This window comes from Aquarana catesbeiana, linkage group LG05 (genome assembly GCF_042186555.1).
Source record: "Aquarana catesbeiana isolate 2022-GZ linkage group LG05, ASM4218655v1, whole genome shotgun sequence".
In the NCBI taxonomy this organism is placed as follows: Eukaryota; Metazoa; Chordata; class Amphibia; order Anura; family Ranidae; genus Aquarana; species Aquarana catesbeiana.
In genome coordinates, this window is record NC_133328.1 from 81,311,896 (window position 1) to 81,335,745 (window position 23,850).

General features: G+C 42.2%; 1 protein-coding gene across 1 annotated transcript in view; it reads left to right on the plus strand.

Annotated features, from left to right (window-relative positions):
* LARP4B (La ribonucleoprotein 4B) overlaps positions 1-23,850 on the plus strand; it is a 176,733-nt gene that overhangs the window by 117,220 nt on the left and 35,663 nt on the right. The window contains exons 5-9 of the mRNA XM_073632734.1: positions 6,544-6,687; positions 12,798-12,879; positions 16,732-16,868; positions 20,606-20,619; positions 22,616-22,825. Coding sequence (XP_073488835.1) covers positions 6,544-6,687; positions 12,798-12,879; positions 16,732-16,868; positions 20,606-20,619; positions 22,616-22,825 — 587 coding nt within the window. The remainder of the gene's footprint in view (positions 1-6,543; positions 6,688-12,797; positions 12,880-16,731; positions 16,869-20,605; positions 20,620-22,615; positions 22,826-23,850) is intronic.

Consider the following 23,850-nt stretch of genomic DNA (forward strand, 5'->3'; position numbering starts at 1 on the left):
CCTTGCATTTTCATTTTGTTTTTCTTCCTTAACAAAAACATGTTTGATTTTCGTCAGTAAAAAGGGCGCTGACTAAAATTTTTACAAATGTTTTTGTTTGATTAACACTAAGTGGAGCCCCGCATGCCTTGGCTATTTTTAAATTCTGACAGTCACGGACGGGAGAGCGAGAGGAGGCTGGATCTGGAACATGTTACCTGTTCCACCCTAAATACAAGTGGAACATGTAACATGTTTCAAAGGTGAACTTATCCTTTTAACTCCCTCATCCCTAAAACAAATATTAATGCCTCAGCACAATTTTGTAACTTTGACATGAGGTAGTAAAACGTTACATATCATCACAACTACTTTGTGCGACCAGGTGGACGCCACATATGTGTGTTTGTACCTGTAGTAAAGCCCAAAAACAGAAGTGCACATTTTTTTTTTTTGTCCTACCTAAAACACATTGACACGAACTGATACAGATTTAAAATAAAAAAAGAAATCTTGCCCAATATATAGTCACCTTTTAACCCTGACTTTGACCTAGATCCAACCTTGTTCTATGTATTTTTTCTTTATTTTATTTTTTTAAATTACTACTTATTGAGTCATTTGATTTTTTTTTTTTCTCTGAGCACTGTGGTAGCCAATCAAATGAGTTCCGGGTCATGATCATTAATAGGGGACCCAGGGCACTCAGTGAGATCCTAGTCTCTGTGCTGGGAGCATGCTGTGTGGTGTGCTGGTAGACAAACGGCCCTATGGCAAAAAGCCCAGTCCAGTGAGGCCGCATATATGTGTTGGCATGAAGGGGTTAATGTGTGGTAGCGGAAGAGCTGTGATGTGCTCTTCCCTGTAAAAGTTTCCCTCTTGCTTCCTTTCTCTGATTATATTCAGCGAACTGCTCTATCAGTTGGCTGCACGCCAGCCACTGCAACTCTTTTTTTGCCGCTTCTGGATCGGCTAGTTTCTTGGCAGAGCCTTGGGGGGAGCGTACCTGCACCCCCACATGTTGGGAGACGAGGGGCTGTCTTGAAAAATAGCTTTCCACTGGATTCTGCTGTGGGTGTGCACCACAGGGGATTTTGGGGGGGCGCTTTACAGGTTCAAGTCTATGGTCTGCCTTTTGCAGAGCCCAGTCTCTGAGGAGAGAGTCTGGTATGCATATCGTGAAAGGCAAAGCCAAGATGGTGTTAATCTCTGCTACTGATGTGATTACTGGGCGGAAGCCCTCTAAACATCCAGACCAGGGTGCCCCAGTCCAGCTTTGCTCTTTTGGTTTATTTGAATCGTTCTCCCTTCCAGTTGTGCGGTGGAAACCAGCATGGCCAGGGTTAAAAATTTGCAGATCATGCCATATTTGGGTCTAGAGCATGCCTTGAATGTCGTTATTGCGCCCGCACGCATCACCCAAGTGGCAGCTTAGTGCTTGTGCACATGTGCTACTTCACCTGTGTGGCTCAAAGCATCTTCTGTGCCACTTCCTTCATTTTTAGAGAGGCATTTTCTGCCACAATGTCAGTTGGTCGACAGCAATTTCTGGCATTAAGGACAAACGGCAGAGGTCACAATGATGACCATTTGACCTCCCCTCCTCAATTGGTCTTTGACTTTGTCCTTGTGCCGGACTAGAGGAGGTGGTGTCAGCTGCAGAGGGCCCCTCCTCTTCTGAGGCATTAGATCGTGATAATATACCAACCATATACATTTCTCCTTAGGAAAAGGCTATTGCTGCACTTATTGTAATTGTATGCTCTTGTTTGGCATTCAAGCAGCCAATGTTTGCTCACCTTAAGATATACAGTATGAGATCACTTAAATTCTTCAAACGAAGGTTGAGCTTGTCCTGTATGGAGACTGGCTTCACCTGGAGGAGATCTTTTCTCCTCTCAAACATTTCGCCCCGCAATATCTTTTTCAGTAAAGTTTCCTTAAAGGGTGATTCCTGTGGTGGACCTGTTTTCATCTTCCGATTTCAAGGGTCAGTGTTCCACCCTGCTGCTCGGTCACTGATTTTAACAATATGGCTGTTGAAGTCCTATTCGTGAGGCACAGGAGGGATTTTGGATTCTATCAACTCTACCCTCTTGAAGGCTAGTTAGTTGACTTTTTCTTAATTCTACCATTGCACCTGGAAGGCCTATTTGCTTGATGTGAGTCGAGGAACTTTCATTCTAGAAAGTACTCCGTGGGGCATGACAAACAAAACATTTCCCAGCACACTTACCAGCTGGCTTACCAAAAAACAAAGTCAAACCTGCGTAACAATTCTTTTTAAAAAAGGGAGGATTTAGTTGCACACATTTGCAAATGTAGGTGGAAGCTGCAGTGACTTGCCAAGGATCCTCTGTATACTTTTGTCTTAAAGTGGAGGGCCACCTTGAAAAAAAAAAAAAAAAATCACCAAAAATCCTATAAAAAAAAAAAATGAAAAAAAATTTGAAAAAAAAAAATTTTTTTTTAAACTTACCTAAACCCTGGTTGCTAGGCAGTCTTCCTAATCTGCCTCTTCCGCGGTGTGTTCTTCTCCTCGGCGAGCAGCCCCGTTGTCTTCTGGGAACTGTGTGTGTTCCCAGAACACCATGGGGCCATTCACAGAACGGAGCTCCGCGCTGCTCGCGCGTGCGCAGTAGGAAACTGGCAGTGAAGCCGCAAGGCTCCACTGCCTGTTTCCCTTAGGATGGTGGTGCCGGGACCCGAGGGACGAGTTGGCCTCGGGCGGCCGACATTGCGGGCACCCAGGACAGGTAAGTACTTATTTAAAGTCAGCAGCTACAGTGTTAGTAGCTGCTGACTTTTAATTTTTTTTTTTTTTTAGGACGGAATCCCGCTATAACTCTGTTTCAGAGCCTCCAGTTTGGAGCATATATAGCAGTAGATAAATTAAGGGCAGGTATGCCTACAGTGGTTCAAACAAGGAAGATGCCGCTCCAGGCGAGCAGTCACTACAGTCCGAATGCGCTGGGTGCAAGCCACGGCCAGCCATGATGATGGGAATAAAAGAACGGCTGCACACCACAGGAACGTTCCAACTATTTTATTCCAAAAAATAGCAATAAACAGCCAACAAAGACAGTGCCCTAACCCAGGAGGTGACGCATGCGTTTCACACTGACCTCAGTGCTTCTTCAAACCATGCCATGAGTGAACCCGCTCTCCTGAAAGGCACAAGGATACATTCGAAGCCCAGGAAGGAAACATAGTTACATAGTAAGGTTGAATAAAGACACCAGTCCATCCAGTTCAACCTGAGCGAGTGTGGGTGCATGTCTAAAATTGTCCCTATCCCTATACATTGCATCTCATTAAGATGCTCATCTATTACTGTTTATTTAAGGTACCCATATAACGCCGTCAATTTACGCAGCACTCTACACGTACATCGCACACTCACATCAAGCCCACAATCCAAGGTCCCCAACTCACATTCGTATACTAGGGCCAATTTTTATTTATTTTTTTTTTTTTTTTGGACAGAAGCCAATTAACTTACCAGCATGTCCCATATGTACCATATGTTCCCATAACAAATCTAGCTAACAAGCTATACAAAAAAAAGGCAACAATCCTAACTCTTATAGCTAGTCTTTGCAGTAGGGTGCACATGGAAGGACCCTTCCATGTGCAACCTTACTGCAAAGGCTAGTTATAAACTGGGATGATTGCCGTCTTTTTGTATAACTCTGTGGGACATATTCTGCTCTCCTTCCAGTCTGGTCTGGACCAGTGGCGGCTGGTTAAATTTTAAGATGGTGGGGCGCTAGGGATATACTGAAAGAGAAAATATATATCCCATAATAGGGGGTCTGTCACTCTCAGTACATCCCATTTTAAGGTGTCTCAGTGTATATCTCATAATAGGGCTTTAGGGGCCCTATTATGGGATATACTGAGACATCCTAAGGGGAAAGAAAGAAACAACTTTTAGTCTGTGCCGTCTATTCAAAGTGTGGCAATCAATAGGCTGAAGGCTTTTGTAGGTGTAAAACTCTCTTCTGTAATAAAATTAGGAAGCAATACATTGTGGTGAATTCTAAATCGGTTGCCTATGTGCTCCTACATGCAGCTGTCCCCTGGAAAGCCATCCTCGGCAGTCATGTAGTCGCCACATCACCCCCACTCTCAGCAGCCATATAGAAGACTTCATTCCCTAAAAGGAACAATTCTGTATTTCAGCCTATGGGAGTACAACTTCCAACATGCACTGGCAGCTCTAGTACAGGATGGGAGACATACAGAGTTTCTCTTAGTGTTTTTTTTTTTTTTTTTCTCAAATACAGACAGAGCCACATCTTCTGCCTGCTATTCTCTATCCAGTTTTGCTACTCGCGGTTGAAGATTCTTCCATTCAGAACACTCACGAAACAGGACATGTTTACCCTGCTGCATTTTGCCTGCCCATTATCAGTGCCTGCACACAGGTGTCAGTCCTTCCTGCACTGAGTGTGAGAGCAGCACACTGTTAAGATAACATGTCAGCAGAGCCAGTGCTCGAGTCTGGCACATAAGCTTGTCATCCCCTCACCTTCCTGTGTAAAGAAACAAGCTGTCTAGCCCCGGCGCAGGGCACTTCTAGAACCACATGCACATACTTGCAGCCTGCGCCTTCTGATGACAGCATCACGTGTCATCACTGAGACAAATCTGTGTCCATGATCCTGCTGCCACATTTGCATGAAGCTTGCTGGAAGGGAAATGTGCTGAATGGTGATGTGTATCTCCTCCCTCCTGGACCCTCCCTCTCTCCCTCCTTTCCTTCACTGGCTGCTGTACAGCGAGCTGCTCCTCCCAGCTTCACACTTTCCTCACTTCCACTTGGAAGAGCTCCACCCCCTGGTGCAAGGTGCAAATCAGGGAGCTCAATAGACGGGCCAGGTCGGTATTTCGGCCCTTCCTAATGAGCTCCTATTAGCACAATAGAAGACTGCCAGTAAGTGTGGAGAAGCTGTTTACTCAGTGTTCTGAATACAGTTTTAAATTATTTTTCGGACGGATCGCCTGTTGCTAGGCAGATATGATTATCTAGTTTATGTGTATTTACTTTTTTCCTGCAACAGCCTGCTGGATGAGCCGCCACTTGTCTGGACCAACATTTGGCCTTTGGGTACAATTTTGGGACAAATCTCAGATTTAGCTGTTCTGGAGACATTCGGCCTCTCAAAGATTAAGCCCTTTGTTAAGGGGGAGCTCACATTTCTACCCTTGTTTTTTCCTTTGTGTCCCCTCTGGATCCTAATCCTTTTTTTTTTTTTTTTTTTTTTTTTTTATCTCTACTCTTTAGACGAGACCCCTTTGAGACTGCTAGGAATATACTCTTGTCTGACCTTACCAGTAAGTTGGTCTTTTTTGACTATCACCTCTACGAGGAGAGTCCTGTAAAGAGCCTTCTTATTGTTGTACAAGGACAACAAGGCCTCCTTCCTCCCGAAGGTGGTCCTGCCAAATTATTAGAGCCTATCTTCTGAAGGAGAGGGTTCCTCTCTTCCCTGTTAAAGCACCTTTTAGCAGATCCGTTGGTGTTTCTTGGGCTTTTCAGCATCAAACTTCCATTTTAGGTTTCCAAGGCTGTCATCTGGGCTTCTGTTCAAAAGTTTAGGTTCTACCAAGCAGGTTCTTAATTCCCCTCTGATTCCAGTTTCAGGCATATGGTGCTTCAAGTTGCTCTGAGCCTGTAAAGCTCTTGTTAGCTTGTTGTAATTCTTTTCTGTGTTGCCCACCTATAAGTTGGACTGCTTTTGGGTGTGCCAGTCAATCGTTTTTAAGAGGCCTGTGTCTTGTGCTGTACAATCAGGAAAATAGCATTTTTGACTTTTTTTTGACCGTAAAATCTGTTTCTTGGAGTACAGTATAGGCCCATGTCCTCTGTTCTTATGCTCTCCCTATAAAACTCAGGCTAGCCAGGAGTGGGAGGGATTATATAGAGCAGGGATATGCAATTAGTGGACCTCCGGCTTTTGCAAAACTCCCATCATGCCTCTGAGTGTCATGCTTGTTGCTGTCAGTTTTGCTATGCCTCATAGGACTTGTAGTTCTTCCTCAGCTGGAGGTCTGCTAATGGCATATGCCTGATAGAGGATGTCCCTGCAGTGTTCCTTTTTGCCAATCTCCAGTCACCTTAGTATAGCTGCATTTAACACAGTCCTAATGATTTTAACAAGCCTGTCTCCTGTACTGTACTCAGGATCCTGGTAGCCAATATTACAATGGGTGCCTCATGAGCTTTTTCTTTTGCCAGTAGTATCTTATGGTCTCATGGTAGTAGAAGGGCCTATTGACTGCTAAATGACATTAACTGACTTCTAAATATGTCCACCCCTGCCCTCCATTGTATTCATATGGACAAGCACTGAAGGATTGGGTAAGTGGAGCTTACGAACATGACATAGTTGCTTCTTCGCTTTCATGATTTTACTTTAGTTTCTTCGCTTGTTGGGGGAGTAGGAGGAGTCAGACATATGAACTAGCTACTTTTTGCAAGCCCTGGGAAAACAGAACAAGATTAAGGTTCTACCTTGTGGACTTTGTTTAATTGACTCAAACATTAATGCATTTCAGGACTGGATGCCAATGGGGATGGTGTCAGTGCAAGGTTAACACAAGACCCGTCTCCATCAGTTTCCACATCGGACCAAACAGATATGAATACCATAACTCTGGGAAACTCAGAATATGAATCTATGCATGAAATCTCACATTCAGGTAATCGTATCATTGAAAAACATTTTTATTCATTTTGTGATCTTTGAACTGTCAACTTTTACCGTCCCTTTTTAAATCATTTTAGTATTCACGTTTGTATGTGTATATATGCATTTTTGTTAAAGATAAGCTATGTTTAACTATAACACATGATATGAAATGTGAAGACTAGTCCTAATCTGATCTGAAAACCTGTAAATACTTTTGCAGTGGTTTCAGATTGATAATCCTTTAAACCAGGGTCACCAATCTTTGAATAAAAGACCAGCAAGTTTATTGTCTGTCAGTTTGCATGTGTGACTATTGTCAGAGAAAAAAGAAAATGCACTGTCAGTGGCAGCACAATACACACACACACACACACACACACACACACACACACACACACACACACACACACACACACTGGTCAGTGGGGAGCGCAAAATGCCCCTACAGCAATGGTCAGTGGGGAGCGCAAGATTCCTCCAACAACTCCTCATCCCCCACGCACCCTAAAATGTGGGTGTCAGTGGGGAGCGCAAAATGTCTCCCACCCCCCTTTCCTTTACATCCCCTATAATTAGCGTTTTTGGTACTCAGATGCAGTTTAGCTTTTCTTTCTTAATCTGCAAAATACACTGTTCAAGTCCATATATATTTTAATTAATGTCAAGGATGACAAAGGTTTTGATTTTTTTTTTTTTTTTTTTTTTTTTTTGCTCAGTTTCTGTAATGCACCATACTGTTAAGAACATCACAGTACTTCTGCCTGGCAACTACCTTCTGATTAGACAGAGGGAATGTAGCACTCATTGCCCAGTGAGCAGGTTGAGAACTTAGAACGTGTACCTGGAAATAATTGTCTGCCTGGATGTACAATATAGCTGAGAGCTGAGATTTCTTTTACAAGACTATATACAACCCCAATTTCAAAAAAGTTGGAACGCTGTGTAAAATCTACATAAAAACGATGCACTAATTTGCAAATCTCAAACACATATTTTATTTACAATTGAAAATGGAAAACACATCAAATATTTGAAATGAGAATGTGCCATTTTAAGAAAAAAATAGGGTCATTTTGAAATTGATAGCAACACATCTCAGAAAATGTTGGGCAACAAAAGCTGGCAAAGTAAGCTATACTAACGAGTAGCTAGAAGAATATTTTTCAGCTAATTGGGCAACAGATCATTAACATGATTTGGGTATAAAAAGAGCAGCTTAGAGAAAGTGTCTCAGAAGTAAAGATGGACAGAGGTTCATCATTCTGTGAAAAGCTGTTTCTAATTGTCGAACAATTCAAAATAATGTTCCTCAATGTAAAATTGCAAAGTGCAAATCATCTACAGAACAAAATGACTGAGACTTTGGAGAAATCTCTGTGTGCAAGGCACAAGTCCAAAATGTAATATTGGATGCCTGTGATCTTCGGGCCCACAGACCGCATCTTCAAAAACGGGCATGATTCTGTGATGAACATCACTGCATGGGCTCAGGAATACTTCCAAAAATCACTGTCTGTGAACACAGTTCGCCATGCCACCCACACGTGCAAGGTAAAGCTCTATCATGCAAAAAAGCAGCCATATCTGAACATGATTCAGAATCACTGGTGTCTTCTCTGGGCCAAAGCTCAAATGGTCTGTTGCAGAGTGGAAAACTTTTTCCTTGGTCAGATGAATCAAATTTTGACAATCTTTTTGGCAGCCATGGGCACTGTGTCCTAAGGACTAACGAGAAGAGGGACCTTCTAGCTTATCAGCCCGTATGGAATGGGAAGCTTGCACATCTGGAAAGGCACCATGAATGCTGAAAGACAATGTCTTTTTCATGGCAGGCCTGGCATCATTCTACACTGCCTACTGCATCTATGTCAACAGCATGGCTTCATAGAAGAAGCATTCGGGTGCTTAACTGGCCTGCCTGCAATCCAGATCTTTTACCAATAGAAAATATTTAGCACATTCTGAAAGAAAATACGACAAAGAACCAGGACTGTTGACCAGGAAAAATCTGATATCAGGCAAGAATGGGATAACATTTCTCCCCCAAAACGCCAGCTACTGGTCTCCTCAGTTCCCAGACGTTTACAGGGTTGTGAAAAGAGGGTATGCTATATCGTGGTAAATATGGCCCTGTCCCAACTTTGAAAAGGTGAGACGTGTTGCTGCCATCAATTTCAGCATTGCCTTTCTTTTCCTGAAAATTATACTTTTCTCAGTTTAAACATTTGAGATGGTTTCTATTTTATATTGTGAAAAAATACGGGTTTATGACATTTGCACATTGTGTTCTATTTTTATGTGTATTTTACACAACATCCCAACGTTTTTGGAAATAGGGTTGTAAAGAGTTATAATTTTACAACTTTTTTTTTTTTTTTTTAAAGTTTTATTTATTGCTTTTTTAACATAACAGGTACATACAAGACCCATTGGGCCACACACAAAATAAACTATTTACATTTCTTCAGCATTGGGTCCCTCCTCCTTCCTCCAGACCTTCGCACAGTGAAAAAAAAAGAAAACAAAAAACTAAGATAATAGTAATTAGGCCACCTTATCACAATATCAGTCAATGATAACATTTAAGATATGTCAGATAGTTACATACATGTTAAAACCCACTGTAAGCATATTCCATTAGGTACCACTCAATCCACCACTGTAGTTTCACTATTCATCCAACTGCCCCACACTTTATCAAATTTTTGTGGTATGCCCCTGCTAATGTATGTAGCCTTGTATAAAGGTGCAGCCCTATTCACCACACCCTTCCACGCTGACACAGATGGAGGATTAGGCTTTTACCATGACAACACTATCCTTTTTCTAGCGTAATAGAGCAGGATTGTTAGCAAAGTACGAATTACTCTCTTTGGGGCTAGATTGTCCACCAGCCCCAAAAGGCACACCTCTATTGTGGGCTGTATAGGAATGGCTGTTACTTCTGCTATACATTCTGTAACTCCTTTCCAAAATGCTTGAATGTTCGAGCAATTCCAGAAGATATGCATAAAATCAGCAGTGAGGGAGCTGCACCACCAGCAACCAGGTGACCGGGTAGGGAACATCCTAGCTAATCTGGCTGGAGTAAGATATATGCGATGAAGGAATTTAAATTGAATTAGTTGATCTCCAACAGAAACCAATCTAGTAAAATTAATGTCCCATACATCGTCCCAGTCATCCCCGTTCATCTGGGGGAACACCTCACCCCACATCGCCCTACACTTTGCAAGGAGATCTCCCCCCTCACCGAACAGTTGTTTGTATATTGTAGACAAGGCCTTGTCCAAAGTGTCCTCCCTCAGTAGAGACTCAATATCACTCATTTCCAGAGTAATTCCATTATTTCCAAATTGGGCATTGTATGCATGCCTGAGCTGAAGATAACGGAAGAGGTGAGTGTTGGGAAGATTAAACTTAGTTTTAAGGGCGTCAAACTGTAGAAGTTCCCCACCACCCACTATGTCTTTCAGTGTCCTAATACCAAATTTAGTCCAGAGGATCGGATCTGGGTGCTCATAAAAGTGTTAATTTAGGATTCTTCCAAAGTGGTGTGTGAGGAGAAATCTCAGAAGCATTGCCTATCTTGGTCACTGCCACCCATGTCCTACTGGTCGCACGCATGGATATCGTGAGTCTATACGGAGCCCTAAAACCCTGAAACGGGAGATGTTTCAGTGCCTCATAAGAACCAACAACCGCTGCCTCTAGAGTGTTAGCAGTGTCGTCTTCAGGCATAACAAACCACCTATGTACGATTACTAGCTGACCCGCTAAGAAATATCTATGAAAGTCTGGGACTGCCAATCCCCCTTGTTTCCACGGCAGCTGTAGCACCCAAAGTTTAATGCGGGGGGTGTTGTCCCTGCCAAAGGAATGTCGTTATGAGCTAATCTATTCTTTTGAATATATATCTCAGAATCCAAACAGGGGAATTCCAAAATATATACAGAAACAGAGGCAAAAATATCATTTTCACTAAGTTCACCCTACCTATGAGTGTCAAAGGTAAATTCTGCCATGCCTGTAGCCTGGACTTTAGTCAGAAGTGGATCGAATAATTTTACAACTTCTTTAACTGTGTTTAGCAGTGTGCCCTGAGTTTCAGTAACCCATTGAAGCAAAACAATAATCTTGTACTTTAGCAGAGCTATAACAGTAGTGAGAGCAGGAACAATCAAAAACTCAGCACCGCATCCCACAAATTTAATATGAACAAAAAAGGGGAAAATGGGGTTAAACAACCCCGGGACTTTTAAGGTGCTTAAACTTTAAGGTAGGTAGCATAGATAAACATGTACAACTTATTCATAAAAAAAGATTTGTATTACAATTAGTACAAATTATTCAACATGATTAAAAATTGTCTTAATTTTACATCCAATATTAGGCAGACAGTGGAAAAAAAATACCACTTAATAGATACCACTCAACATGTTTCGCTCATTTGGAGCTTCCTCGGGAGTTTTGGTATAGATTGTGGTATACTAGAAACAATAAGAAATACACAAATAAGACATCATATTACATCATAAACTCTACAATATAGAATATATAGGTGCATATATGGATAGCATGTCATATGAGACTATGAACAGTTGAAAGAATCAGAAAATATCAAACAACAATCAAATAATCAATCTATCAAAATCCATAATCTTACCAGGCTGCCAGAGATTAAATACGAATTAGATTGGTAAAAGAATATTGCTGATGAATAACATCAGAGACACAAGGCATCAAGTAGGTCACTCAAACAAAAATTTCCATCCACTATGGCCACAGAAGGACAAAGAATTGGTATATCCTTAATGGAAAAATATGAAGGATAAAATATCAAACACATGAAAAAAAGACATCAAATCTGAGCACCATATTGACGTAGGGGTTACCTTAAGTGGAATCAAAACTTTTGCTGGAGGTAAAAAAAACCTCACTGCAAGCACAAACGGCAGGTTAGAGTCACCATAAATATGGAAATTCTCAGCCAGCAATTAAAGGATCAAAATGAACTTGAATGGTATCCAAAAAGGTAAATGTATAAGGCTACAGCTAAAAAAAGACAAAATACATGCTGGTCAATATGTGTAAACCACTCAGGGATCAAACCGAGTCACCTATGGAGCCCTTACTTATAAAGATGGTTAAGACAGGCATGGGGTGGGAGAGAAACAACCTCTCCCCTGAACAGGGAGCCTACGACACAGGATTGCGGTGTATAACCGCATTCTTATAGTCCTTCCATCCTGGTGGCATCTGATGTCACAACAGGGATGCGGACGTGTAATAAGGAAGCCCAGGGGGGCGTGTGGATAATCAAAAAGGCGGAGGCTTAATGACGTGACGCTAACCGCGCCATCGTTTGCAGTGCGCATGCGCTGAGTGACAGGGGCCGCAGAGCACGTCATTCATCACAGTAGAGGCCGGCCGCGCCATCTTGGAAAAGGGAAAATAACCAGACAAGATAGAAAAAGCTGGACAAGTCATCCGCTGACAGCAATGGTCAACAGCGCCATCTTGAAAAAGGGAAACAATCTAGGTAAATAACAAAGGTAATTTAAATAAAAGATGGCACAATCAAGTTTATCTATGCTACCTACCTTAAAGTTTAAGCACCTTAAAAGTCTCGGGGTTGTTTAACCCCATTTTCCCCTTTTTTGTTTAGCAGAGCTACGTTATCTCTTAAGCTGCTGTAAGTTACTGCTCTTAGGAGTTTGGCACTTTTTATTAAATAAGGATGTTCAAAATCATAAATAGAACCTGTCAAGACAAAAATAACTTGATTTTAAAGATGCAAACCCTAGGGCTATTTTATTCATCTTAACTTTATTCCTTGGTGAGTTGGTGATCCAGAAGAACCATATGCTTTTCATGTTCCTGGGCGTGCTTCCTCAAAAATTTAGCAAGGGTAGCCCCACGTGTGTTCGGATAGATTCCCTCTTAAATACTTGTTATTGTGTAGGCCAGTAATAATTATTAGACATTAGGTTTTTAGTAATGCTATGTAAAGTTCATGTAGTTTGTGGCAATATGTTTATCCACAACCTGCCAGTTCATCAGCTCTTTTATGTCGAAAGCTGTATTTATTTATTTATTTATTTTTAATTTCCTTTTCAGGAGCAAATGATCTACCACAGACAGAAGGGCAGGAAGATCTGCGTGATGTGCTTAAGAAAACACTGGAATTTTGTTTGTCTCGGTATGACATGCTAAAAGTCTTATAAATTTGTACTTTTGCTTTGTATCACGTCTGTTTTTTTTTTTTTCAGCTAATATAACTGTACATGGGAAGTTTTTGGTTTAGGCCTCTTTCACACGGATGATCCGTATGTCCGTTTTTCATCCATCCGTTTTCGGATGAAAAACGGACATACAGTCATCCCTATGGAGCGTCGGATGTCAGCGGTGACATGTCCGCTGACATCCGACCCCGCTCCGATCCGAAAAGTGTAACGGAGGAAAAACCTACTTTTCCCTCCGTTATCGGATCGGATGACGACGGACACTACGGACCGTCATCATCCGATCCCCCCATAGGGGAGAGCGGCGCTCTGACAGGTCCGTCGCTGCACAGCGTGCAGCGATGCACCTGTCATCTTCCTGCTCAGCGGGGATCGGCGGAGCGATCCCCGCTGAGCCAGCGTGTGTTCACGGGGCGGATCATGACTGATCTGCCCCGTGTGAAAGAGGCCTATGTCTATAAAATGCCATCCTAGAGAATATTCCCCATTTAACTATTGATTGCATTGACTTATTTGCCTGTACTCTGTGAATGTCAGTCTGTGTTCTGTGAGAATAGAAATCATAAAGGAACTTTTGTAGGAAATAAAAACTGACCTACATGACTCTTCATAGTATACATCTTCTACTTTGTTGGATATTGGCTCATAAACTATATATAGAATTTGAATTCTTCTAATTTTTGGTATTTAAGCATATTTTTTCAAAGGCAAAGTACATTTACGGTTTATTGAAACATTTGGTTTTGCTTATCAAAATCTTGTGAAAGATATAATGGCGTGCTCTACCAAAGTGAAGGACCCCGCAAGCAACAATATCATTGATAACATACACTCACTGGTCACTTTATAAGGTACACCTGTTCAATTGCTTGGTAACACAAAGTGCTAATCGGCCAATCGCATGGCAGTAACTCAATGCATTTTGACATTTAGACGTGGTAAAGACGACTTGCTGAAGTTGAAACCAAGCATCAGAAGAAAGGGGATTTAAGTGACTTTGAATGTGGCTTGGCTGTTGGTACCAGACAGGCTGGTCTGAGTATTTCAAAAACTGCTCATCTTTTGGGAGTTTCATGCAAACCATCTCTAGGGTTTACAGAGAATGGTCCGAAAAACAGAAAATCCAGTGAGCAGCAGTCCTGTGGGCTAAGAACAGGCAACTGAGGCTACAATTCACACAGGCTCACCAAAATTGGACAGTAGAATATTGGAAAAACATTGTCTGGTCTGATGATTCTCAATTTCAGCTATGACATTCAGATGGTAGGGTGTAAACAGCATGAAATCATGGATCCATCCTGCCTTGTATCAACGGTTAAGGCTGGAGGTGGTGGTGTAATGGTGTGGGGGATATTTTCTTGGCACACTTTGGGCCCCTTAGTACCAATTGAGCATTGTTTTATACGCCACGGCCTGACCATGTCCATCTCTTTATGACTACAGTGTCCCCATCTTCTGATGGCTGCTTCCAGCAGGATAATGCACCATGTTACAAAGCTCAACTCACCTCAAACTGGTTCCTTGAACATGGCAATGAGTTCACTGTACGTCAATGGCCTCCACAGTCACCAAATCTCAATCCAATAGAGCACCTTTTGGATGTGGTGGAACGGGAGATTTGCATCATGGATGTGCAGCCAACAAATCTGCAGCAGCTGTGTGATGCTATCATGTCAATATGGATAAAAAACTCTGAGGAATATTTCCAATACCTTGTTGAATCTATGCCATGAAGAATTAAGGCAATTCTGAAGGCAAAAGGGGATCCAACCCGGGACTAGCAAGGTGTAACTAATAAAGTGGCCAGTGAGTGTATACCAAGAGCTTAAAGGAGAAGTTCACTTTTAGAAAACAATAATAAATGCAAATGTTTTTGCAGGTAAAAAAATGCATTTTTTTTTTTTTTTATTTTGGAGCCTGTAAAGCATTGCATCGGTGATCAGCAGATTGTTGGTGCCATGCAGGTCTCCAGAACATCTGCCAGTGTATCTGTGTGTGCATACATCCCGTACGGGCAAGCAGAAGAGAGCATGAACTACCATGGTGCTCATGGTAGTTTGCTGAAAACTACAAGCCGACAGCCACAAAGGCTGCTGGACCTTGTAGTTTTCCATTCACTGCACACTGTGAATAAGTGACGCAGGCAGAGCCCCGCTTCGCCACGTTTTATTTAACATTGTGACAGCATGAGGGGCGGGGGAGCCCCAGTGTGACAATCTGTCCATCATTCTGGTTGTGTTTGCGCCCAGGCATGCATCCCCATTTCTCCTTTTACAATTTTTATAATGGGAACCATGTTAACTAGGGCATGTGGGATATCTACAGTAGAAATTATTAGGGCATGCAATACATACAGACCTCAAAACTCAAGTGTACAAACCTTTATTGGAATCCCTAGGTGATATTAGGAGCTGTTTGAGTGAACTCTGCAGCAAAAGAATAAAAATGTTATTTGAGCCCGTTCTGCCCTAAAAAATAGCTTCCATCAAACATAACTTATTAATTCTCACAATTGTATGTCCATGGTATTTAAAAATGTGGTCATAGCTTTTCTATGTTTAACCATATTTCTCTTCTGGGTCACAAGTTTGCATTTATTTCTGCACTCCTGTGACCCAGATTAAGTCGACAGCAGAATAGTCTGCTGAGATCAGAGCTTGTCCAGGCGTTGGAACAATCCCAAATTGTTGTTATCCACCAAGATGCCTGACCGGCAACTGGCTCAGCCTCTCAGCGCATCGCTGAATGCTTAAGCCAGATGCTTACAGTGAGCACTAGGAGGTGCAGAGCAGAGAGTGATCACTCCGTTTTAGAGCCAGCGGGGGACAGCTGCAGCATCAGACTGATGTTGCAGCCTTATTGGTGTGTTTAGTTTGATTTCCCACACTTCCCCTTTAGGATAGAATGATCTTGTTTTATAGACCTTTTTTATTTTTTTGCCCAACCTTAGCCACTTCAGTACTAACATGTAATACCCCTTTATTACCAGGCCATTTTTTAATGCTCTTTTGGTTTGACTCTCATATACGATCATGCAACACCATTTATTTTTTAAATGAAAAAACCTGCTGATATTGAGGGGGAGTTAAAACATGGAACCTGGTAATGGTGCACAAGATAAATAAATTGTACAGGTCATACGCAGAAGGAAGATGGACAAGAAGGGGGTTCATGTATACTACAGATGTGCAGGATAAAATGAGAGGAGGTAATATACAGATCACAATAGAGACTGGCTGCAGACAAGATGTCTGTTCCACCCTGAATCAGCAGCAGCCACTGATCTGGAACTAACGAATGATTCATTAGATCCTCCTTTCTCCCCTCTTTTTGTGAGGAAGGGACAGGCTCTTGGATGTAAACACTACACCGTTTACATGTGATTGCAGTAATTGATCATTGCAGCGATCACATGGTACAGAGATGCTTGGATCAGATCTGTACAACGTGTCTGTAAACCAATCTGTCCAATGACACCTCAGTAAACACATTTATTATTGATTGCACTGTCTGCCCTAGAGTGATTTCTGCAGTGCCCATTCTTAAACAGAAATGGATGCCGTCATTTTGCCATTCAAAAACATTTGGCTGATACATAAGTGGTTATAGACGTTAATATGGTCTGTGGTGAACTCTAAAGCTGAATGAAAAAAAAAACAGTCCAAGGCACCATTTGCTCATTTGGTGGCCATCATTTCCCATTTACCCCTTTATGTTCACACCTAACTCCATTTTAGTTGCTGTTCATGGCATGCTCAAGATTGTGATGATCCTAGTGTTTAAATGAGATTTTTTTTTTTTTTCCCCAGAGAGAACCTTGCCAGTGACATGTACCTTATATCACAAATGGACAGTGATCAATATGTGCCAATTCTGACCGTAGCAAATCTGGACCATGTCAAGAAGCTGAGCACTGACATGGACTTAATAGTTGATGTATTGAGATGTGAGTATTCTTTCCTGCTATGCTGCATTTTCATGTTGTAGATCTTGCAGTTCTTCCACCATCTATTCTATTAATCTATCACAGTAGGACATGCATGTTTTACTACTTTCTGTATTACCAACCTGTTTTAGGTAGGTGACTGTACTCTACCTAGAAAGCCCTAGTATTTCTAAGCTGTTGATTGTCATCAGACAGTTGACATGTGATAAGTGAATGCTCATTTAAATGCCATTGTGTTTTTTCGTTAGGGGCCTGATCCCACTATGTGCAGTGTTTTTTTACAAATAGCAGTGTGCATAGGCAAAACAAATCGGGTAGTTTTTTAGTAGATTTTTTTTTCTTTTTTTAACCCTGCATTGTAACTGTACAGTGTAAAGCACAGTAGTGCCTGCATTTTAGAGAAAAAGCCCTCACTGCTAATCTTTAGATAAACAGAAAATTGTGTTGGGGTAGTTGTAGTAGTGTTGTTTTTTTATTTTTTCTATTGCAGATTAATGAGTTACTAGTTAGATTAGGTTTTGCCATTTATACAGCCAGCTCATCCAGTCTGGCAGTTTCACAACTAGCATTTCTGTCGGCCATAATACACTCTGTGTTTAATAAGGATTTAGTTAAAATCTGCCTTTGCAGATACTGTATCATTTGTGCTGTAAGCATCTTCACGTGTACCGATCAATAGAATTCAAGATTTCTGACGAGTGAAAAGCATTATCGGAAGAGTTGTCCAAGAGCCAAGGACCACTTGTTGAAGAGCTTCAGAAAGACCTGGAATTAGCAGGTACAATTATTTCAAAGAAAATAAGTAATGCACTCAACTGCCATGGCCTGTATGCACGCTCACCGCTCAAGACTCCATTGCAGAAGAAAAAGCATGTTGAAGCTCATTTAAAGTTTGCTGCACAACATTTAGACAAGCCTGTGAAATACTGGGAGAATATAGTCTGGTCAGATGAGGGCAAAATTTAACTCTTTGGATGCCATAATACACAATGTTTAGAGGTCAAATGGCACTGCACATCACCCCAAAAACACCCCTATACCAACAGTGAAGTTTGAAGGTGGGAACATTATAGTGTCGACGGGGCTCTTTTTCATCATACAGTACTGGCAAACTTCATATCATTGAGGGAAGGATGAATGGAAAAATGTACGAAGACATTCTTGATAAAAATCCGCTATCATCTACTAGGATGATGAAGTTGAAACGAGGGTGGCCATTTCAGCAAGCCAAAGAAAACCCTCTATTGGTTTCAAAGATGAAAACAAAGCTGCTAGAATGGCCCAGCTAATCACCTTACTTGAATCCAATAGAAAATCTATGGCAAGAACTAAAGATCAGCGTTCATAGAAGAGGCCCACGGAAGAATGGGCCAAAATCGCACCTGAGCAACGCATGCAACTAGTTTCAATATACAGGAGCCCTGCGTCTTGAAGCTGTCATTACCAACAAAGTATTTTGTACCAAGTATTAAATAAGTTTGTTAGCGTGTTCAATACTTTTTCCCGGTGTCATTACATTTTATTACACAACTTTATTTCTGAACTTATTTGTTTTGGTTTCTTTGTATGGATTGCGTCAGACATGGTGAAAATTTTATGTCAGTAGCATCTTTAGAAATATATTTACCTAGAAAAATGGTGACGCGTTTAATACTTATATTACCCGCTGTGTATGTATGTGTGTATATATAGTGTGCCGTGCTATCCCGGTTTTCCTGTGCTCACGCACAAATGCAAACGCAAACATAGGTCCTGCACACACATGTAAACAGGGATTGTACCACATGTGAGGTGTCGCCGTGAACTGCAGAGTGAGAACAATCTGTAGTTCTAGCACCAGACTTCCTGTTTAACTCTAAACTGGTAACCTGTTGTGTCGTCTTTGGAGATTTTTTAGCCACCATAGTTTGCTGCAATTTCACAGGCATGCAAAAATTTTAAATCTCGACATGTTTGGTATTCGGCGCAACATCATACTTATTTTTAATCAAAAAATGGGTATTAAATGCATTTTAGTGCACACAAACACAAGTGTGGTTTTCATGATAATTTGCATTTGGTAAACAGCTGTTCAAATATACAATATGAAAAACTGCAACGTTTAATTCTAACAAAAAAAGATGACTTTAACCATGTATGTGAGAAATCTCAAAATTGCCCCAGACAACTGGTTAACAAACTTATAGATTCCTACCTGTTTCTGGTCTGCAGAAAACTGTTTGTTCCACTGTTTTTTGTATACGGATCCTGAATGAGAGTGACTAATTTTAATCAGCTGGTGCATTTTCTGTGTTCTGATGAGAAGTTGCAGTGTCTGCATTCCTTTTAGGTCTCATGTACACTGCTGCTGGTAAACAGACGTTCAGAGGCAATTGGCTTCTTTCTTGGATGTTATCTTATGTTTCCGACGCTAAACACGGTACCGGCGTTTAGCCGCGTTCCGTTTACAGGCGTTTTTACATTTTCTTTTCTAAACACGGCAAAATAGACGTTTTAAACGTGGGTTTTTATCTGTCAAGTTAAATCGTTCAGGAGAGGTTGTAAAAACGTCCCATGTACATTAAGCCTTAGAAGTAATTGGCACATCGGAAGCATCCTAACAAAATTACATCTTTGTTGCAGATTATGTCTATATCTGACTTTTATCATAGAACTGACTTTTTAGGTCTTCTCTTTTTAGAGATGTAACCTACATCTTCTACTCAACTTTTATCAAAATGTGTTTTTTTTTTTTTTTTTTTTTTGTCTGTCAAGGTTCTTCGGTGGTTGCATGGATCACATAGGTGTTCACACATATGCGATCCAATTCTGCAATAAGCACTGCGTTTTGCGGTGTCATTAACTTTGACACCCGTTGCGTTTCCCACACTGCCTATATGTGAACCTTGCCTTAAAAGGCCATTCCCAGACCCTGCTGAGAGAAAGTGTTATATGCAGCTTGTGACACACTTATTTTTGCTCTTCGACACTGGGTGCCCTGTAATGCCTGCAACCCTCTCTTAGAAGGTAGGCCCACTTTATGTGAGTGCCAAGAAATGTTGTTGTGCGCTAATTCTTCATCTGTGCCTAAGTTCCAGCCGGCTCCTCACAGAAGTCCAAGATATCCTCTTCTTTCTGCTGCCTTTCAGTGACTGGATCACAGATGGCATCGCCTTCCCTGCATCTGCAGTTTTTTTTTTTTTTTTTGAGTACTCCTTGTGGAACTCCCTAATTTACATATGAGTATAGTGGATTACTAGGGCAGCGATCCTGTGGGCCTTGCCAACTTGCAATCCACTAATCGTTCCAGATGATCTTGCAGTTTACCATCTACGGGATCCAACTCGGTTATCCTGAACCTCTGTCCTCTACCTGGGTCATATCACTCCTTGGGGTACGCCTTAACCCCTTCAGTGTTGGTTCCCCCTCCCACTGAGGAATTTTGGATGACTGTGTAAGAATTTTAAGAAGAATTTTGGCCAGGTTGGTTAACTGGACCCAAAGGCTGCACTTGTGCATCCATGCCCTCTCCTTCAGAGCCTGTTTGTGTTTTCCCTCTGGCTGCAGTGCATCTTCTGTGTTTGATTATTTGGTACATGAGGCTTCTCAGTATTCTGACATCATTCCAAAACTTAAGAGCACCATTTTGGTCACAGTTTTTCCCCCCACAGGACAAACGATGCGGTGCAATGGTGAACAGTGGAGGGCTAGCCCTCACCAGAACTTTGAAGGAAATATCCTGTTTTTTCTTCAAATAGGGCTGGATCAGCAAGTGACCCGGAGTAAGAATAAGGGACAATTAACAACTTTGCCTAATCCGTTTCAATGGTCTTAGTCATCTCACTCAGTGATTAAGTTCTTAGTATAGGTGGTTGGTCACGGCATTCCCCCTAGATGTTAATCGGTGGCTTAGTGGGACCCAAACCTGGTACTATCGGTGCTGCAGGATACTCCTTTTGCCAAGGTAGTTTTTCTGATTGTTTTTACCTCTAACAAGAGGGTGATGGAGTTGGCTGCCTTATCTTGTTTGGAGCCTTTTCTGGCTATTCAAAGTGATGAGGTCTCCCACTGCCAACAGAGATGTCTTCTTTTCCCCTCAGACAGGACATATTTTTTCTGTAATTTTTGTCCTCTTCCGAAACACCCTCAGGAGGTGATGCTGCACACTCTAAATGTCGTTTTAGCTGTTAAAGTATAGCTTGCAGCCATCACTTTTTCAATTGGACAATTTGATTGCCTCTTTGTGCTCCGGAGAGATCTTGCCTCATTTTCCTACATCTCGTTCCACCACTGCAAGGTGGGTCTCTCAGGTTGTGATTTGAACCTCTTTAACCAAGGTTGGGGCACCTCCCATTCCAGTGAGTGCTCAGTCTACTAGATCTGTTAGAAGCCTGATGCCAAAAAGCCCAGGATGCACTGTTTTGTAAAGTCGCCACCTGATGTTCCGTTCACACATTTACCAAACTTGATCAGGTAGATTTTTCAGGCCTCAGCTACGACAGCTTATGGTCACCAGGTTTTTCGGGCTACTGTTTGGTTCAGGTTTCTGGACCATTTCTGGTCTGCCTCTTTTACCCCCTCCACTTATTGGGTATTGCATTGGGATATCCCAATCATCTGTGTGCTTTACTGTATGAACATGAAAATTGTTTTTTTTTTAATTACCTGTAAAATTACCTATTTCTTGGCGTACAATACAGGACACCCTTCTCTCAGTTGTCCTTAATTCTTTCTAGAAAAAAGAAAGATGCTTGCTGGGAAGGGTAAATGGCGGGGGGGGGGGGGGGTCCTCAGCTTTTTTTTTTTTTGTCAATAACCAATCCTTTGAAGGTACATGCCTGTAACCCAGTTAAACTATGCTTTGCACCAAACTTTTTCATATGTTACTGTGTGTACGTTTAATATATTAAAAATATATATTTCCTGGCTCAGCTCCATGCCATCATGACCTTGGGTTAACGCTGCCCCTTGACCCATGTAGGCCATTTCTTACTAGCAGCATAAGACAGGGCAGTACCTGGAGAACATGTTCTTATTCTGTCCTTGCTCCAGATGTCCCTGTATTGTCGTCCTGGAGTCCCCGCAGTAGAAGGTCCCTGGTTGGAGATGAATCTTCCTGAAGCGGACAATCCTGGTGCCGGAATTTTACGCAGGCATAATATGCTAGAAGGCATGCTGTGTGTCTGAGTCTTTCCTATATGTGTGTGTCTCTCTCTCTCTCTCTCTCTCTCTCTCTCTCTCTCTCTCTCTCTCTCTCTCTCTCTCTCTCTCTCTCTCTCTCTCTCTCTCTCTCTCTCTCTCTCTCTCTCTCTCTCTCTCTCTCTCTCTCTCTCTCTCTCTCTCTCTCTCTCTCTCTCTCTCTCTTCTTCCCCCCCCCTCCTTGTCTCAATGCTTTCTCTCATGATCACCGCGAGCTGCTGACGTCAGCGGCTTCTCTCCAGTGTCTCCTGGCGCCTTGAATTTCTGCCTCCACAGAGAAGCGAGCATCACTAAAGTCATACATTTCATACCATTGTGCCAGTACCAAACAAGAACAGGGGATATACTCTTTCTCGTTTGAAAGGTGTCCGGCAAGTGGCAACCAGTTTTGGATCTAAAAAACCTAAACCTCTACCTAGAGCCACAACCCTTTTGGATGGAATCCCTCAGGACCATCACGACAGTAATCAGTCGTCAAGATTTGATGCTTTCCATCCACCTCGATAATGCTTATATTCATGTGCCGTTGAACGAGGTGCATCAACGTTTTCTGAGGTTTTCCTTTGCAGGCGAGCATTACCAGTTCAGATGCCTACCCTTTTGGCCTCAGCTCGGCTCCAAGAAGCTTCTCAAAAGTACTGGTCACAGTGATCGCCTATCTACGGCGGAGCGGCATACGCATATTCCGTTACTTGGACGATGTTCTTGCTCAAACCCTTGTGTATTTGGGAATGCATTCCAACACTCTCCAATACAGGATATTCCTTCCCGAGGACAAGGTGAATAGTATTTTGGCAGAGGCCCTGCAGATGATGTCCTCATCTTGCATCACAGTCCAAGAGGGAATGAGTTTCTTAGGGAGCTTAACTGCCTGTATCCCGGCAGGTCCATGGGCACAGTGGCACACAAGACGATTTCAGTTCTCCCTTCTGAGCCAGTGGCATCGCGATTCCCTCCATCAGAAGATTCACTTACCATTGTTTTATCCAAAATTACTTTCCATGGTGGAGCAAAACAAGCAACCTGTCAGTAGGCAGGCCCAACAACCTCGTAGACTGGGTAACAATTCCGTCCGATGCTAGTCTCCAGGCTGGACTAATGGCAACTTCAATCGTCAGGTTCCTCAGTTCTTCTCCTGTTCTGCCCACAAGCTCTGGGCCAGGATACAGTCTCCCAAAAGTGGAATTTCCGTCGCATGTATATTTTTCCTCCAACCGCAATGTTTTTTACTCAGATCGTTGATGAAAATTGTGGAGAGAGGGTTCTGGCAATGAGTGCTCCATTCTGGCCCAGGCTTTGGTTTCCTCTCCTTTGCCACCTGGCGACTTGTCCTGCAATCAGTATACCACAGTCCCAAGATCTGCTTCAGAACTGTCAGTTTCACCCTGATCCGGCCCGCCTAGCCTTGACTGCGTGGCTTTTGAGAGGGACAAGCTGAAAGATCTCAATCTTTCCGAGTCTGTCATGTCAACCCTATTATCAGCAAGGAAGCCTTCAAGTCTACCCATCACCGAGTATGGCACAGATTTTAAAGCTTTTCTACCCAATAAGGATTTTCCTTTCAAGCTCCTTCCGTGACCAATTTTCTGAGTTTTCTTCAGTCGGGGTTAGATGCGGGTCTGAGCTACAACAAATCTCGGCATTAACAGTGCTAACATATATTTAATGGGCAAAGGAGCCACTAGTGACTAGGTTTCTTAAAGCAGCAATTAAGATTCGAACTCCGATTTACCCCATTTTTCCAAAGTGGGACTTGCCTTTGGTCCTGAAAGGGCTATTAAAAAAACCCCTTTTATCCAGATAC